This window comes from Elgaria multicarinata, chromosome 3 (genome assembly GCF_023053635.1).
Source record: "Elgaria multicarinata webbii isolate HBS135686 ecotype San Diego chromosome 3, rElgMul1.1.pri, whole genome shotgun sequence".
Classification (NCBI taxonomy): Eukaryota; Metazoa; Chordata; class Lepidosauria; order Squamata; family Anguidae; genus Elgaria; species Elgaria multicarinata.
Window position 1 is genome coordinate 110,991,210 of NC_086173.1, and position 14,451 is coordinate 111,005,660.

Genomic DNA, 14,451 nt, shown 5'->3' on the forward strand with positions numbered 1-14,451 from the left:
GGTTAGAAATGGTTCATATGACACACTAAAACATGGTTCACACAACATGCTAAGCCATAATGTTTAGCTCAAAATGGTTAACTGCCATGGCTTAACGTGTCGTCTGAACATTGTCAATATAAATTAAAGGTTTTGGGGTTGCATTTGGGCTGTGGTTTAACCAACGCAATCAAAACTTGCTTCCTGGAACCAAAGCTTGCTTCCTGGCTACTAGACTGAGTTAAAGCGAGCTGATCCAGCATTACAAAAGCCATGCTGTAGCCCCATGTCTCTGTCGCCAAAATTCTGAAAATATTTTTCACTAAAAACATGATTAGACTAAACTAACTCCACAAAAACTATGCCACTCCTTTCCCAAAGATACCCTCCTTTATATTTTGTGTGTCCCCAGTCTTGAATGAGTTGCTTGAATGATAGTGTCTTATTTGTAGAAATTCTGAATATCTCACTTTTTGAGGGTGTTTTTTAAAAAACAAACAAACATCTTGCCATCTACTTAAGTTAAATTTGCAAAACCACCAAGAAGCATTCTTTTCTCTTTTTTCTTATGTTCAAGATTGCTCTTGACTGTATTCAGTCCATAATTTAGACAGACCATCTACTGGCTTTGATTCACAACTAAGTACTGGCAGATTAAAACTAAATGGGTCTGGATAACCACTCCCGACAAATCAAAGAGCCCTGCCCAGATGTGCCTTGGGCACACCTGTCTCTTAGTGATGTCTTCTCATCATGCCCCTTAGGCTACTATAGGACTCTGTCAATGCTCCTTCTCCCAAAGAGTCTTTGAACTTTAACTGGCATGCTTCCAACAATCCTCAGGACTGGAGTCATAGACACAAGCATTCCACCTCTGAAAGTGGAATTCAGGCCATTATACGTACCGGTTTTGATTGTGGATTAAAAGTACCATACAACTCACTTGCCTGGAACTCTGCCCTTAACATGTCTCATTATGTTCAGAAACAACAACAAATATAAGAGCTGCTTTGGTGCTACAAATCATGGTGCAAAGATTGGATGGTGGAATTTCAGAGTGAAGCAATTATGAATTCACAGGCTAAATTGAGTGGGATATGGCTAATTACTATATAAGGAAAATAGGGATGTATGAGAATTTCATTTGTATTTGCACATCACCCAGAGATGTCATGTTCACAATGCAAAACACAAGCATGAGCAGTAGAAATTTTCATGAAATGTTGCGACTGAGTTGGGAAAATGCACATTTTTCAAAAATGTGTATTTTACACTTTACTCAATGAAAGAAAGTGTAAAAAAATACACAAAAATTACAATTTTTTCCCATTTGAAAAAAATACACTTTTCCAATTCAAATGGGAAAAAACTTTTCCCATTCAAATAGATCAAAAACTAAAACAAGAGTAAGGCAAAATAACCTGGGAAGTGCATTTTGGAGAATTTTGGCAAGCTCAATAATCACTGGTTCTACCATCTCTAAGAAAATTAATGGGCCAGTTCACATGATTAATCAGCCCTCCGTGGCTTATTAAAACCACAGTGGGCTGTGGCAGATTCAGGTAGCCATTTTGAATATTCAAGCCATGACTGCAGCTTGTCATGTCATCCAAACTCAGCAGGTATGGGTTGTTGGCTTGGTTAATAAATCACCAGAACTCACAGGCTATTTTAGGGTTGTAGGTTAAATAAGCCACAGTAGACTGTGTTGATTGTGCAAACCTGGTCAACAAACCCATATAGTTATGGAGACTCTGAATCAATATCATTGCACAGCATGCTATCTATTACCCTTGTGCATTGCATGGCAGATGCTGACAAGTGACCTTAGATGTACTCCTATGGGAGCTTTCTTATATTAGCAGAAAAGAAAAAGAAAAAATGTTAACAATGTTTATAAACATTAATGCTATTTTGATTCCACTTTGCTTCACACACAATAGCACCAAGGCCTCAATGGGACCTTACAGATCTACCTTTGCATTTGATAAGTAACACTGCAATCTGATACATGTCTACTCAGAAGACAATTCCATTGAATTCAATAGGACTTACTCCCATGTAAGCATGTATAGAATTACTAGTAGTTGGAGCAAATACTCTAGCATACACAAAATAGCTGCATTTCAAATGCAGCTCAAAAGTTATTGGCCACAGTCTAGCACAGAGATATGCACACTTAATAATTCCAATGGGCTTAAGGGCATCTAATTCAGTGTTGGATGGTGACCACTGACTTTATGGGAGGCATTTAAGTTCAACTTTCAGTTATTTAACAATGAAACAATGAAACACAGATAAGTCATATCTAGGAGCTCAAAATGAAATCCTTCATATAGTGGTATAGTATATATTTTTATGTGAAAGTCAGTATAATTTCTATAATAGCCTTGAACACTGGGTAAAAACACCATAATTGTCAGAAACTGATAAAATAACTAATTAATAATGTTGTTGTTGTTGTTGTTGTTGTTGTTGTTGTTGTTATTGGTATTATTGGTTGTTATTATTATTAGTGGCTCTGTGATTTTTATGCCATGCAATGGTGGTTCTCAAACTGTTCTTTTTTTCTTTATTTGAGATCTTTATTTATTATTACATTTATATCCCACCTGTATTATTCCAAAGAATCCAAGGTGGCTTACATGATCCTTTCCATTTTATCCTCACACCAACCCCGTGAGATAGGTAAGTCTGAGAGACAGTGATTGGCCCAAAGCCACCTAGGCCATAGCTAGACCTAAGGTTTATCCCTGGATTGTCCAGGGGTCAAACCTGTTCATCTAGGTGACACACAGGGGATCCAGTGCTCAGGCAGGGGTGAACCCTGGATGATCCCAGGATAAACCTTAGGTCTAGCTGTGGCCCCAGTGAACATCATAGCCAAGTGGGAACTAGAACCCGGCTTGCCTGAGTGCCAGTCCAACACTACACCACAGTGGCTCTCTTCCTGTTTATTCTAAGCCCTAATCTGAAAGTAGAGTTCTCATGCTCTCTGGTGCATCAAACCTCAAGTCTGCTTTTGATACTGCAGAAATACAACCCCACCACACACAACATAGAACATGCCAACACACCAAGGTTCTACAGACCATTGATGGACCCAGGCTGCCTACTCTTGGTTTAGGAATCGAGGCCATAGAATGGAGTGAGGAATGTGTGGCCCTCCATATGTTGCTGGACTGCATCTCCCATCAACCCTTGCCAGAATGTTCAGTGGTGAAGAATGATAGGAGCAGCAGTCCAACAACATCTGGAGATCCTCAATCTGTCATTTTAACACTCTTTAAACACCTTGATCCTGATTATAACAAAATGATTATCTGGTACAAAAGCTACACTTTCTCCAGCATTGTTAATATAAAAACTGTCTAGTTTCTCTCTACATCTATTTTCTACCCACCAAAGAACCTGTGGATGGAGACAATTCTGAGTAACAGCTGGATTTTATGTTTTCAAACTGGGGAATCAGCCATTGTTTGTTTCTTCTTCCTAGCAGTCCTAGGGATAGCTGTGAAACCATCACCACAAGCAGAAGTACCTAATTTGAATGTCAGCAACCTTCTCCCTCACAACTTCTCAAGACTTTATAACTTCAACATTGTCAAACATTTTTTCCCTCCTCTCCTGCTCCTCCAACCCACCTGCTGTTTGTAACATCTTACGTAATTAAGTGATCTGTAGATCTCAAAAGCTAGCACACTATTCCTGTGACCTTTACATTGGCTTAATACAGAAGTTGATTAAAAAGTGTTTTAAAATTAATCCACCTTACATGACCAAGAGTTCTAAAACATTTCCACATGTGAACAGGGTTGTTGTTTCTTCTTCTGCATTTGCAACCTCCATTTGGCTACAAGGAAGAATTTGTTTATTTTTAAATGATTCTCTTCCACATGTCATCCATTTTCACATGCTCACATATATTGTGCATAAGACAGAGAGTCCCTTTAAGTGGCATGTGCAAGAACATACTTATTGGGTTGGATCCAGGATCTGCCTTTCATGATAGGAAGGGCTCCTTCACAGAAAATCCCTCTTCCTGTGTTTGGGGATCCCCCTTTCTCCCACTCAACACAGCACATCTCACCCCATTCATCCGGACTGTCTCTTTAGCATTTTCAGAGCGTTGGAGAAGTTGCTATGTGAAGGAGGGGACAGGGAAGTTCACTTCCGACTGGGCAGTTAATCCAGCATAAATCTGGATCCAAACCATTTATGGTGTTTGCACACGTGGGCCTTACATTTTTTTCCTACCACCACCTTAAATAGGTCTGTAATGTGACTGTAAACCCTACACTGACTGGATACTATATTGATTACTTAAATGGAACCCTATCCCACCTCTACCAAATTCACACATCGAACAAAACCGTGAAACAGGCTCCAAGGCATATTTTATGTGTTAAAATGCTCAATTGGCATTATCCTAAGCATGTTTACTTAATGTGCACATTAAATTCATGAGAATTATTCCCTGGGCATTTGACTGCAGCCTTGTTGTAATGTAGGCCAATCCTAAACAAGTTCAATCAGAAGTCCCACCAATTTCAGCGAGAGATTTCCTACAAAGCATGTTGAGGATTGCAGCCTTAGAGTGCTATATAGAAAAAGAACAACTAGTGTTTTTTTTTAAAAAAAACAAAAACAAAAAAACAAGAGTAGGCCTAATGGTTGGAGTAATCAGCCTTCCCCAATTGGGTACCCTCCAGATGTGTTGAACTACAACTGGCTTGGAGATGCTGGGATTTGTAGCCAAACACATCTGGAGGGCACTCGGTTGGGGAAGGCCAACCCATTTCCTTCTTAAGGTCAGGCCCCTGTGACTTTCCATGTTCCCAAAGGAAGGAAGAAGTGAGCATGCAGCAGGGCCTTAGACTTCCACTGCAGCCAACACTCCTCAGCACAGCACATCCCTTGCCTATCTGCAAAATTCCCTCTTCCTTATGTAACTCTTGGGTGGACTTCTCATGCTAACCCCTTGCACCAGCTTAGATCAAGGAGGTGACATACCCACTTTCAGCTCTTTTCCAAAGACCGTCCTCTCTCCCAAGGCGGAGCAATTCCACCGCCCATTGCGGAACTGAAATTGACACTCGTTGATTCCCATTTGAGAGCCTTCTCCGATGACGATGATGGCATCGGGTCTGCTCTGACAGATCGCCCTCTGTCTAGGAGCTAAGCCCGGGATCTTGTTACAGATGATGCTGGCTCCCAGAGCCACGACCGAGGAAAAACCCCTGGAAGGAAAAGGGAGAGGCATTGATTGGATGAATAAACCGAGCCAGGAAAGAGCGCCGCCGCCGCACTTATGCCAGGATCGACCCCCTCGAAAAAGTCCTTCGCTTAAATGCGCTTCTGAAGGAGCAGGAAGTGGCAGCTTGTTTGACTTCAAAGTCCACGCGGATACCTTTTTAAGCCCGCTGAGCATCTGATCTGTTCATCAAGGCTTGACAGTGGCTTAGTCTAGAGCCTCTACCAGCCTGCCTGTCCTCAGCCTAGTGCCCTCCACACAGGTGTGGGACTACAGTTCCCAGCATCCCCCAGCAAGTATGATGGGAATTGTAGTCCAGCACATCTGGAGGGCACCCGGTTGGGGAAGACTGGTCTATGCAGGGTAGCCGTTCATCAAGCCAAACGGTTTGCAGTTTGAGCGGTAACACACGCCCCCCACCTTTGCCCTGCCCTGCCCTGCCCTCCCTCCCTACTAGTATTAGGTAAGGGGGGGGGGGGGCTGAACCAGAGAGAACGTGCCCGCCGTCTCCCTTTTCTCTCAGGCGTTCACGTAGCATTCCGTCTCTCTACCCCCCTCCCGGGCGCTGTTTGCTAATGTCAACTGGCAGGTTACAGCACATACTCAGGCAGAACCAAAAACATCATTTTACGCAGCCAGCACAGCAGCCCCGTGGCCAAGGCAAGCCCAGCGCTGCTTGCTCTGCCTGCCTGCCCCGGCAGTCCCTGCGGGGAACCTGGTGCTGATAAGAACAGGAGGAGAATGACGAGGAAAGGGGCCGCTGGGCTGCCCCGCTTCCCTCCTCCGGGCTATGTATGTGTCGCTCTCTAATAAAAACACAAGAGGTGCCAACGCGTGACATCGGGGCAAGGACGCAGCACTCGTCACCAGGTGGCATCCCATGTTAGTCCTACTTAGAGTAGACCCATTGAAATGAATGGGTTGGTATACTGGACACATAGCACTAGATATAACCCACAGACAAAAGGGTGGGTTCAGGATCATGCTGGTCTCGCCAGGCAGTGGTATATAGGGCCTTAGGACCCCTCCCTTAAAACAAACAAACAAACAAACACACAAACAACCTCCCCCCTCTTCTTTGTATGCGCCTCGCAGCATCTTCATATGGTCAAGTTTACGTGCGTGCGCTCGCCGTGTTCAGGAGTCTGCGGTGTCTAGCATGACCCCTAAGTGAGCAAAGGCTCATTCACCTGCACCCCAGGCGCAGGAATTTCCGACAGGGCCGACTCTCTACCCGAGGATCCAAACACTAGCGAAGTGCCCGAGTTTTACAAGCCAGATCAAGGCTGGTTCTCCTCATCTCCCTGGTGCCTTTCATGCAATCCCTTCGGCGCGCCGTTTGAATGAGCTAATCGGAAGCGTGTGAACAACCCGAGCACGAAGTCCCGCCGAAATGAATGGGACCAGCTTTCAGGCAGACGTGCTGAAGAACGCGCGCTTTTTGCGCGGTATAAGCGGCGTGGTATATGTGTGGGCGCCCGGCTACCCCCAGTTTGTCCTGCCGGTGGCGAGGAAGGAGCTGCGAGGGCGATGCAACAAGCCTAGAGAAATGCTGAAAAACCCAAAGGTAATGCTACTTCTTTATAATAGTCTGCGGCCGGGTTGCAGCTGAACGACCCACGGAGAGACCGGCTACAGGTGCAACGTGAATGCCGCGTCGGCTCAGATCTTTGAGAGCGCAGGATATCCCTGGCCAATACGCGGGGGAAGTTCATGAACTCGGCGCTGGAATTTATTTTCGGTCCCGGCACTCAGTCTTGGAACGTGTGAATATCTAGTGCCACCTTCGAGCATGTGCAGAGTGCTTCCCACATCCTCCCCCGGGTAACCACAGACGGAGGACTTTAGAAATTACCCCGCGAAAGGCCGGTCTCCCTCAAAGAAGGCTGAAGTAGGGAGCGCGCTGCCTACCTCGCCTGAGCTCATTCAAGCGTCCCTTGGCCGGCGCGACAAAGTCGAGCTCGAATTGATTTCATCGGGTACAGACAGGAGACCCAGCCCGTAAGTGGCATAATTCTCCCCCGTAGCCGCTTGCCATTCTAGTCATGCCTCTCGCATAGCCACAGCAAAAGGCGTTTCGCATTTCCCCAGAGCCACACACACTTCGACTTTCATTGAGAAACACAGCCATAAAGAATCATATTCTTGCCCTGGCTTTTAAAGAAAAGAAGAAGAAGAAAATAACCTCTTTCAGACTTCCCCAAGTTGAGTCCTAACAGGTCTGGGCAGGTTGGGCAGAGCGCGTTTGCGTTTTAAGGGGAGGGGTGACTTACCCAATTTTGATATAGACGATCCCTAGACTCAGAAAGATGTGGAATATCCAGCGCCTGGTTTTCCTGTTCATATTCCTCGTTTATTGTGGGGGTTTCAGATCAACATGCGAAATTATGTCTTTTAAAAAGATGATGATGATGATGATGATGATGATGATGACGATGATGATGATGATACCAAGAATAATATTTCTCCCCCGCCCCTCTCCTTCTTTCACACTGGTTAATTTCTCGGTGCCTCAGACAGTGCAACGCCAGGTCAAAGTAGCGCAGACAAAACAAGACCAGCCCTCCTGCGATCGGAGCCACCCGGAGCGAGCGGTGTGTGTTTGTAAATCCCGAGAGACAATCACCATCGCCCTCCACTGGGTCTCGCTTCACTCCCTCTCTATTCCGGATTTGTATGCCTGTCACACGTAACACTTGAGAGCGCGCTGGGGGGATGTTCTGAGCTCCAATAATCTCTCCCTCTCGCAGCGCGCAGCAGCAGCAGCAGCAGCAGCCTCAGCTCTGGAGCATTTCCCCCTCAGGTTCAATGCTACTATCTCTCTCCCTCTCGCTCCCTCTTTTCTCTCTTCTTCAGTTTACTTGGGCGTGTTCTCCAAAGGAGGGAGTCGTCTAGCCAGGGTGGGGGTGGGAAGGGGAAAAAAGGGGGGTATTGGGGGTACAATAAAGAATCACACGGAGAGAGATCACCTGTTAACAAAAAGGAGGGGGAAATCCCGCAGTTGTAAATGTCCCCCCTCCCCTCTGGCCACTGTGGTTCTGCTGAAAAGAAGGATTTACAGGAGACAACGCTCCAGCTGTTTGAATGGCAGCGCAAAGCGCAGGATCACTTGCTGCTCCATGTCCACATGCTAAGCTCGGGAGGCTTGATTTGCGGAGACCCACATGGGCAGACCTGACCCCTGGCGCTGCCTTCTCGGGACTACCGTCTGCTTGAATCGCCTCCTGATTCCGACCGTCCGCTTCCCTTTATCCTGTTTTTCCTCTCTGCCAGCTAAGGTTGGCCTGGGTATTCGCTCACCCCACCCCACTCCCGCCGGACGTTTTGTTTTGTTTTTGCACATTGTCCCAAAAGCTGGTCGATTCTCTGGCGTCCTGTCAGGGAGGGCCAGGAGCAGAACTTTCCGGGGCTGCGCCTTCGCGCGCGCGCGCGCACACACACACACCTTCTACCTGCGCCCGTAGAGCGCGCGCATCAGCCATCCTACGCGCCCTCCTCTAAGCAACCTGACTCGGTCTTCCACGGTTTGACCTTAGGGCCCGGGTGCGCCTCTCTTTCCTTAGCTGCAGCTAAGATAGTGGGGGCTTCTCCGGTTTGATTTTGGAGGTCCTACCCACCCACCCCCTCAGACAGCACCCATCTTTGGAGTTGCTCCCCCGATTTCCGCGTCGTATGGAGCAAACGAACCCACAGAGAGAAGCACCCCCCCCCCCATCTTAGCTGCAGCATCTTCCCGGCTAAAGGGCAGCAGAGGGGAGAGGCGGGGTCGCGGGGGGGGGTTGGGGGGAGGCGATCATCAGCGGCAGCGCAGCAAAGAGGCTGCCTAGGAACTAGATCTGCTGTTTTGTTCAGCACCACTAGCGAAAGCCTCGAGCTCAGGACAATTTAGATCCTATCTGCCGCTATTGACGGCGAGGCTAGACTCCCAGACAGCAGCCCCCGAAGAAAAAGACCATTGTTGCTTCGCCACTTTTGCCTGGATGCTCGCCTCGCCTCCCCCCCCCCCGCCGCACACCCCGCCCCGCACTTCTCTTTGATTGATTTGGGTCGGGTGGTGTGTGTGTGTGTGTGTGTTTTAAGGACAAAAGAGGGGCGGAGGGATCTCACCGCTCACCCAACTCGCAGTCAGGTGTTCTGCTTGGGGGGGGGGGGATCTCTTTGTGGCACGAGAGCCCCGGAGACTGCTGAAGATCAGGGATCACAGCAGCAGGGATGGTTGTTGGCGATGGGGCTGTGTTTGGGTGTGGGTGTGTTTGACAACAGCCCCCCCCTCCCGCCTCTCCCCTTCCCAGTCCAGAGGAAGTGCGGGGCAAGGAGGGTATCAAGGAGGAGCGCGCCTCCTCGAGACACGCATTTCACCCTTCCCTCCTCTTGATTTCATTTGCTCTTGACTCTCCTTAACCCTGCTTCTTCGCCCCGCCCGCAATGGGCTTCGCAGCCTTTGCCAAGTCCCCGCGCAGGAATTGGCCGCCTTGATTCCCTGCCTCCTGGGGTCAGTTTGCCTCAGAGCCGGATCTCTCCCAGCCACCTCTCTCCTCCTCCTGCCCGCAACACCCCCCCGCCTGCTCCCACTCCCGCGCCTCGCGTGTGCGCGTCCTCCTGCGGCCAGCGTCGTCGCGGCGGGCTTTTGTGTGATGATCCGCACAGCAGGACTTAACACTGCTGTGGTGACGGTGTTATTATTATGCCCCCTTATCACACACACAGAAGGGAGGATTCCTCAAATGATAATAATAACCGGGCTGTGTCGGCGTTGGAAACAGCGCGGCTTTGGTATTGAAAGAGAGAGGGAGGGAGAGAGGGAGAGGGAAAGGGGGGGGGGGGAGAAAAGAAAACAGCAAAGGGCGACTGTTGTCTCATATGTCCTGCACAAACAGGTGATCCGAAATATAACTTTGCACGTTTGACAGAGTTATGAGTAGAAAAGCAATTTGCAAATACTTTTAATTCCACTCATCTGACAAAACGCCCCAGCACGGTTCTGTATCCCTCGAGGGCAATATGAGCTGTTTACTACTGTAGCAATCGACATTCCAATACGCGGGTTTATGAAACGGCAGGTCCGCCGCTCCTGGCAGGACCGAGCGACCTCGTTTGGGCGGAGGCAACGACGATTCACTACGCGCGCCCCCGGCCCGCCTCCGTTAAGAAATATTCTTGTTAATGTTGTCGAAATAATGATGCCTGAGGAGTATTTATTTATTCTCTTCTCATCCCCTCCCCACAATAATACAAATTCATTTTAGGTGACAGCTCTTTGAAATGTAGCCCAAAACACACATTTTTTGAGAGACTGCGTGGGACGCAACATCATGCCTGCTGCCCGTTACCAAGGTATCAACAACAGCACAGGTGGAATTAAAAGAAAACAAAACAAAAACCTCCAGGTAGCAAAGGCAGGGCAGAGATCATCCAAAAGTTCTGACACCTAGAAGGAAAGATTAGTTTTCTTTTTGTAAATGCGCCATCTAGCGGAATTAAAGACCTTCGGCAGGAAAAGGAGGGAATACTCATGGTCGGAGTGACCTTTGAGTAAAATGCATTCATAGAAAGATAGTGGTGATCTCCATTACTCTAATTAAACACCTAGAAGTCTGTCCATTTAAAAAGAAAAAAAAAGCTAAACCATGGTTATCTGATGAATAGAAAAGTAAACTCCAAGTTATTGTTATTGGTGGGTTTCTCTCCCCCCCCCTCCAAAAAACCCTCCTACTCTTTAAAAGAAACCTGCATCTTCCACAGAAGGCAGCAGAAAAGTAGTACTTGGGGTCCATGGGGAAACAGCCTAGTTAAGACATGGGCAAAATGCTTAAATATGGGCCTGTTCAGACAACACACTAACCCTTTTGCAGCAAATAGTTAGAGATTATGTTTAAACTGTAGTTTTGTAGTCACCATGGTTCATATGATATGCTAAGTCCTGATTCACATGACACACTAAGCCATAATGTTTAGCTCAAAATGCTTAACCACCTTGTCGTCTGAACAGGCTGTATAAGGTGACAATAGGCTAGGCAGCCATACTTCTGAGGGAGAAAAAAGAAGAAGAGAGAATGAAGTAAAAGGTGATGTAGCAGCTCAGAAAGTTAATGGAGTAACTATAAATTAAATCAACTGAAGGGTTGTTTCCAAGACCCAAAAAGCTATAGTTTTGTGATTTGGCACTGGGGGGGGGAGTCCAATTTGGGGTGCTGTGTTCACTTCTGGGCCTCTAAGTGGGGCTAACATTGGATACAACCCTTTTTGTCTCTTCCCAGTTCCCCCCAGGGTCCCTTCCAACTTCTCAGGGTCCTTTTGGGAGGACTTGACAAGTTGGAAAGGACCCTGGGGGAACTGGGAAGAGACAAAGGGTTGTATCCAATGTTATTCCTACTTAGAGTAGACCCATTGAAAAGGAATAGGACTTAAGTTAGTCATTCATTTCAGTGGGTCTTCTCAAAGTAAGACTAACATTGAACACAACCCCAAAATGTTTTGTTGCCTGCGGCACAAAATCAAAATGGCACCCTCACTGGAAACACCCTTATACAGAGTTAGGCCATTTGGTGACTCTCCAGGTTTTCAGGCATGGTTCTTTCTTCGCCCTAGCTGGAGATACCAGGGATTGAATCTGGGACCTTCCACAGGCAAAACATGTGCTCCACTATGGAGCTCCAGCAGTCCAGCAACGCATCCTCATTTCAAGAGGACTTCTGCTGGCGAGCTTCCCTGTCAATGGGGCACAAAGCCCTAATATCCGGAAACCTAAGCATGAATTGTAAGTAGGCACGTTCCAGGCTCTGAACATCAGAACATGTAGAGGTTGAAGAGGAAGGAGAAGCAGTGCTTTAGCAGTCTCCAGACTCTTCCGCTGTGGCTCATTTCATTGGGCATCTTCCCATTTAAAGTAAAACACTTTTAAGACCCACTGGAGGAAATGGAATCACCTGCTTTGCCCATTAAGACCGCTAGGATTTAAAAGGATTTCATTTTGGCTGGATTGTACCTATTTATTGCAGTGCGGCATTTGCTGGCACGAGTCTTCACAGATCTGGTTACTAGTGAGGATACTTTGCCCAAGACCTCAGAAAGAAATAATGTGTAGAGCCAGCAATGTTAAATGCTGGTGTACTTCACTTGTTTGACCCATACAATATTTATTTATTTCTGGAAATGCAGAATTGCTGCATGGACACAAGCAGTTTCTTACCAATATGATACACATTCATTCTCACCAGATGCTACCCTGAAACTGCCTTTCCATTTCTTTATTTAGCAATGACAATTTTCTTCTGAACAAAGATAGCAGGCCAAAGCTACACCCAAAAACCATTTATCATGTTTTTCCATATTTGAATCCCTATTGTTAATTGTCTATCAGGGTTGCCTTTGGGTGAGGCTGGGCAGCAGTTTAATACACTGATGGGTCAGCCACAAATGCTCAGACTGAAAGATGAGTTATGTTGGTAGATGCAACAGTGGATCTCCAGTCTCAGTAAAGTCCATCTCGAAATCTGGAAAGGAGTCTGCCACTCCGCTTTAGCCTAGATTCAGTTTTGCTTTCAGTGTCAAGATTCCAAATCCACTGGCTTCACTAAGCAAGGAAATGTACACAATGACTCCTCATACAATGGCTGGCTCTGGTCAGGGTTATTAATGTCTCATTTTTCATACGAATAAAGAGTTACTCAAGCAATAGAAATAACACTAATCAGCCAACCAAGAAAAAAAAAGTTTCAGGGACGTTGGCCTCTCACAGTTTGAATTCAAGAGAGAATGTTGCTAAAAGCCCATTTTGTAACTAGATCCTAGACATGCATACCATAAATAGCCTCCCTTTTATCAAGCTAATCATGGCTGCTCTATTTTGTTGTCAAAACAGCTCCTTAACACTGAAAGTCTTTTCAATAGCAGGCTTTGAGAGGCTATCACAGAAGTTGCTGAGTGTTTGAACTATCTTCTTTTTCCATCTAAAAACAAATAAATACAGGTAATCAACACCACTTCATCTCCATACTGGATTCCATATCTAGAACCCAAACTCAGAGAAGCTGGATCATGGAGTGCTACACAGCAAACATTCAGAAGAATCCTGGGCTGGCTTGAGATTTTTGAAATGTAAAATAGAAGAATAAATCTTACCAATCCTTTAATGTATCTGTCCAGAATCTCAAGGCCTGAGACTCAGCCTCTAGAGAATGCACCGTGTGGCATTCTCTATGGATTTCTTACATTCCTCACTGGATGGGCCCCTGCAGTTCTATTTGTTCTCACGCAAGACTGGAACGGAAGGCCTTTAGCTGGACAGCAGCCTGAAGATTCAAATGTTATTCCCAGCCAGAGTTCAGAGTCATCTCAGGTAGGTACCTTCCAGCACCAAGCTAATTGCATGCTGCTCAGCCTAGTGATAGGCTCTGAGCCTTGGGGGAGTTAGGTTACTCCCTAGTGGGGAGAGAGGCAGGCAGCTTTGCTGACCAAAAGCCAGGGAGGAAATCTGGATGAAAGTGTTGGCTTTCACTTTTAAAGTTTGCTCACGGATTTGGCTTGAAGAAATGCACTCTTCGACTTACAGTGCAACCCAATGAATGTTCAGAAGCTTCCAGGTAAGTATGTACAGGACTGCAACTGACTGCTGTATCTGGATTAACTGTGAAATATGAAAAATGTGTTTACATCTGTTTGTCCATTTCCACTTAGGTTCAGACAGGTTTTGCAATCTCTTATTTTAATTTTTTTTTTTAAAAAAAATGATTCAGTTTTGCTGTAAGTAAAACTCAATTCAGAACTTCATATCACATCTTTTCAGTTGTGGTTTTAATTTTAATGAAAATGTTCAGCTTCCTGCGGAAAGCAAAATAGTAAACGGATGTAAATAAAGACAAAATAATCCCTTTTTCTCCTTTTGATTTTAACTGATGACTTTCAGAATGTTGACCATTATTCCTTTGATCACACACACACACTTATAAAACACTGAAAATATAACAATATTCACATTGCTTTCTTTTTGGTATTCAGATTGAGTTTTAATGAGAATTTTTGAGCTAGGTGATGATTATGCTTTACAAGGACCATGAATTTTAAATATCTACTCCCACCACACAGCTACGAGTTAAACAAGGAAGAGCTGTGCTTGGCCAAAATGGGAATGTCCATTGGGGAGGTCAAAATGAGAAGGACATTGGCCATGCTGGAAGTTATAGCTCAACACATCTGGATGACACCAGGTTGAGGAAGGC

The 14,451-nt window shown here is 46.0% G+C and overlaps 1 protein-coding gene across 1 annotated transcript in view; it reads right to left on the reverse strand.

Moving 5' to 3' along the window:
- The window catches only part of WNT7A (Wnt family member 7A), an 84,367-nt gene extending 76,723 nt beyond the window's left edge, over positions 1 to 7,644 (reverse strand). The window contains exons 1-2 of the mRNA XM_063121255.1: positions 7,507 to 7,644; positions 4,993 to 5,219 (exon numbers count right to left, since the gene is read on the reverse strand). Of these exons, the coding sequence (XP_062977325.1) occupies positions 4,993 to 5,219; positions 7,507 to 7,577 (298 nt within the window). The 5' untranslated portion in view covers positions 7,578 to 7,644. The remainder of the gene's footprint in view (positions 1 to 4,992; positions 5,220 to 7,506) is intronic.
- Positions 7,645 to 14,451: the final 6,807 nt, after the last annotated feature.